General features: G+C 42.2%; 1 protein-coding gene across 1 annotated transcript in view; it reads right to left on the minus strand.

Moving 5' to 3' along the window:
• Positions 1-945: 945 nt before the first annotated feature.
• Positions 946-3,091, minus strand: part of BTG1 (BTG anti-proliferation factor 1) — a 2,746-nt gene continuing 600 nt past the window's right edge. Inside the window, exon 2 of the mRNA XM_006923824.2 lies at positions 946-2,259. Coding sequence (XP_006923886.1) covers positions 1,892-2,259 — 368 coding nt within the window. The 3' untranslated portion in view covers positions 946-1,891. The remainder of the gene's footprint in view (positions 2,260-3,091) is intronic.

The following is a 3,091-nucleotide window of genomic DNA, read 5'->3' on the forward strand; positions in this document are numbered from 1 at the left end:
ATTTCGAACTCCTAAGGATAGCCTACCAATGAAGCATACAGATATCACTCGTATTCTAAATACCTGCATATTTAGCTGTGTATTATTGTGTAGTCTATAAGATCAGAATTTAATTTTAGTTATAAATTCTGTATTTATTTGGGAATACTGATTTCAAGTAACTTAATTGCATATTTCCAGTGTGAACTTGTTTACATTTCTAACCTCTCCTTCCTAAAAGAAAGGTCACTATATGGTAAGTTACTTAACTGTGTAGAGAAATACCATGTTATCCTCTACAATCAAAGAATTATCAAGTCTTTATTGTATGGGGAAGTGGAATAGACTCCAGCATTATTCATGTTTTAAGGTCTTTGAATATAACTGAAATGTTTGAAAATGAGGAATCAAAAACTCAGCATTTCTACTTTTGAGAATAAAAATTTATAAACATACCTTTTGTTGAATTCCAGGTTAAGTGATTTTTTTATGTAAATCTTGCAGTTGATGAAATGCAAAAAGCGACCAATCTTTCTGCAGTGATTAGCCTATTCTTTAAGACTATGGGTCATCTGCCCCAGGATTTTCTAATTGAACAAGGAATTTATGGGGCAAAATAATTGTTTTTCAAAGATGGGCCAGAATGGAACATATCTTCACTTCAACAGGGAAGCAATGAAATGTAATCCTCTGAATATCACTTTTGGTAGATGTTACCTTTTGTATCTTATCCTCATTTCATGCGTTTAGCCTGGGAATGTGTCCATGTTTTGACTTTAGATTAAAAAAAAAAAAACTTGTTACCCCTGTGTTTCCTGTAACACCTAAATATGTTTACACAGATCATCTTCACTCCTTATCAAATGTTCTTCAGCATGACCAGTGAGCAACTGACATTCACATCTTATAAAACCTGTCTTCTGAGAAATATTTCCTTAGCTGAACCTCTATAATCAGGACAAGAGATTTATTAAAATGCCAAGATAAGAAACAATTTATTATAGAGAGAAGAAAAATTTCTCATCCAAAATATAGAAATCTGTACAACTTTGCCACAATCAATATACATGAACTGTACAAATTTACACCAGTTCATAATTTACCAAATAAAAGATGACTAACAAAGTTCACAAAATAGATGGTGGTTTGTGGAAAAGACTTTTACCCAATTAAGTACAAGGAAAGTTACAAACCAGACCTCCACTTTCTAAAAATAAGTTTACTCAGTCTTAGAAAACTACAAGCTAGCAAATGTACAGAGAGCTGGCTGGTGCAAACACCACAGTTGAGACAGTGTCTTTTTAAAGGTCTTAATTTTTAAAGCCTGTTGCCATGGCAGATTCCGGTCACTTGCTACTTTCAAGGCCAAAAACACAATACAAGGTCTGACCATTCCCCAGGTCATGCTTACTAGGTTTGTCCTATGTACATTTATACATATTTAAGTGCTAGGTAAAAGTCTTGTCATAAAATTTCCAGTAATACCATGTTTAAAATGTTGAGCTTTCCTATTGAGCTGCCAAAGTTAACAATTTTCAAGTGTTAAGAGTGCAAATTTCCTCTGCAAGATCTACTGCAGAGAGAGGTTCTTTGAAATACAGATCTGCATTAAAGCGACTGATGTAAAATTTTAGGTAGAATGTCTGGGAGAAACTGAAACCACCCTAGGACTTCACTCCCTAGCAAATAGTGATCATTTACTTGGACTCACAGGCTATTAAATTAAATCATTGAAAGGTACTGTCCAAACTATGGCACTGTCACTTAAAAAAATTTACCACTCTATCTTGTGCCAGATCTTCACAGCTGTGACATGGTTTAAAATCCATAATCCATCCCCAAGAGGAGCCCACCCAAAGCAAAAATCAAATTTATCCATCCATTATAAGATGATCCATCCATAGACTATATCTTAACCTGATACAGTCATCATATTGTAGTTTTTGGAAGGGCTTGTTCTGCCCAAGAGAAGTTCCTCCTTACAGCTGATTCTGCTGTCTACCATTTGCACGTTGGTGCTGTTTTGAGTGCTACCTCCTGCTGGTGAGGCTTCATACAGCACACAGATGGAGCCATCCTCTCCAATTCTGTAGGACACTTCATAGGGGTCAACCCAAAGGGTGAGTTCACTTGGGAGAAGCCTGAACAGCTCCTGACTGCTCAGTCCAATCCGTTGTGCTGCCTGTCCAATCAGAGGATCCATTTTATGGTTGATGCGAATACAACGGTAACCTGATCCCTTGCACGGCTTTTCTGGGAACCAGTGATGTTTATAATGTTCTACAGAAGAAAAGAACAGAGAAAACAATACTTAGATGGTTACTGTTAGCTCCCGCTGTACTTTCCTTTTCCGCTAGCTCCTATCAACTTTTTTAAACGCCCAGCATTGCATTTGCTGCTGTGCGTGTGTGGGAATGGGGAAAGATCGCACAAAATTTTTGAAACAACACAGTAGTATGGGAGTAGTATGGGACAAAACAGTCTCTAGGAATCAACCAGTTGAGCCGCCAAAAACAGGAATCACGCGCGCAACCTCGGCCAGCCAGATGGCACTGGCGGCCAGGCGGGAACCTGTTTACTTTCTCTACCCCACCCCAATCGCACACAATGGGTTTATGGCTTTGAAGAAGAGAAGCGCCACCGGACTGTTAACCCCGAAGGGAAGAAAACAAGCAACCCTAAACCACGCTCTGGGCAGGGCTGTAATTGTACCGGTGACAAATCCGATGATTAATGGGCAGGGGTAGGCAGCGCGGGGAGACGGCACGTCCGTCCTGGGCTGGCTCCGGGGCAGCGGCGCGGTTTCCCACTCCCGGGCCCAGTCGCCGAGCCCACAACGGTTGGAAGGGTTGGGGGGGGAGGGGGCGTCGAACCAATTACAGCCCCGAGACTCCTTTGTCCCCGAATACGCGGACGGTCCGAGGACGGCAACTCGCGCCGTGGTTGGCTTTAGTTTCTTTGTTGTGCGTCTCTTTTCTCCCCTTAGCATGCCAGTCGTGGGGGGAGGGGGTGCCCACGGCCCAGCCCCCAGTCCCCGGCTAGGACCCGCCGTTAGCGGCCGCCCAGCGCGCCAGCCCGGGTCCCGCTGCGGGACCCGAGCGCGGCAGGCTCG

The sequence above is a fragment of the Pteropus alecto genome, unplaced genomic scaffold (assembly GCF_000325575.1).
Source record: "Pteropus alecto unplaced genomic scaffold, ASM32557v1 scaffold76, whole genome shotgun sequence".
Lineage (NCBI taxonomy): Eukaryota > Metazoa > Chordata > Mammalia > Chiroptera > Pteropodidae > Pteropus > Pteropus alecto.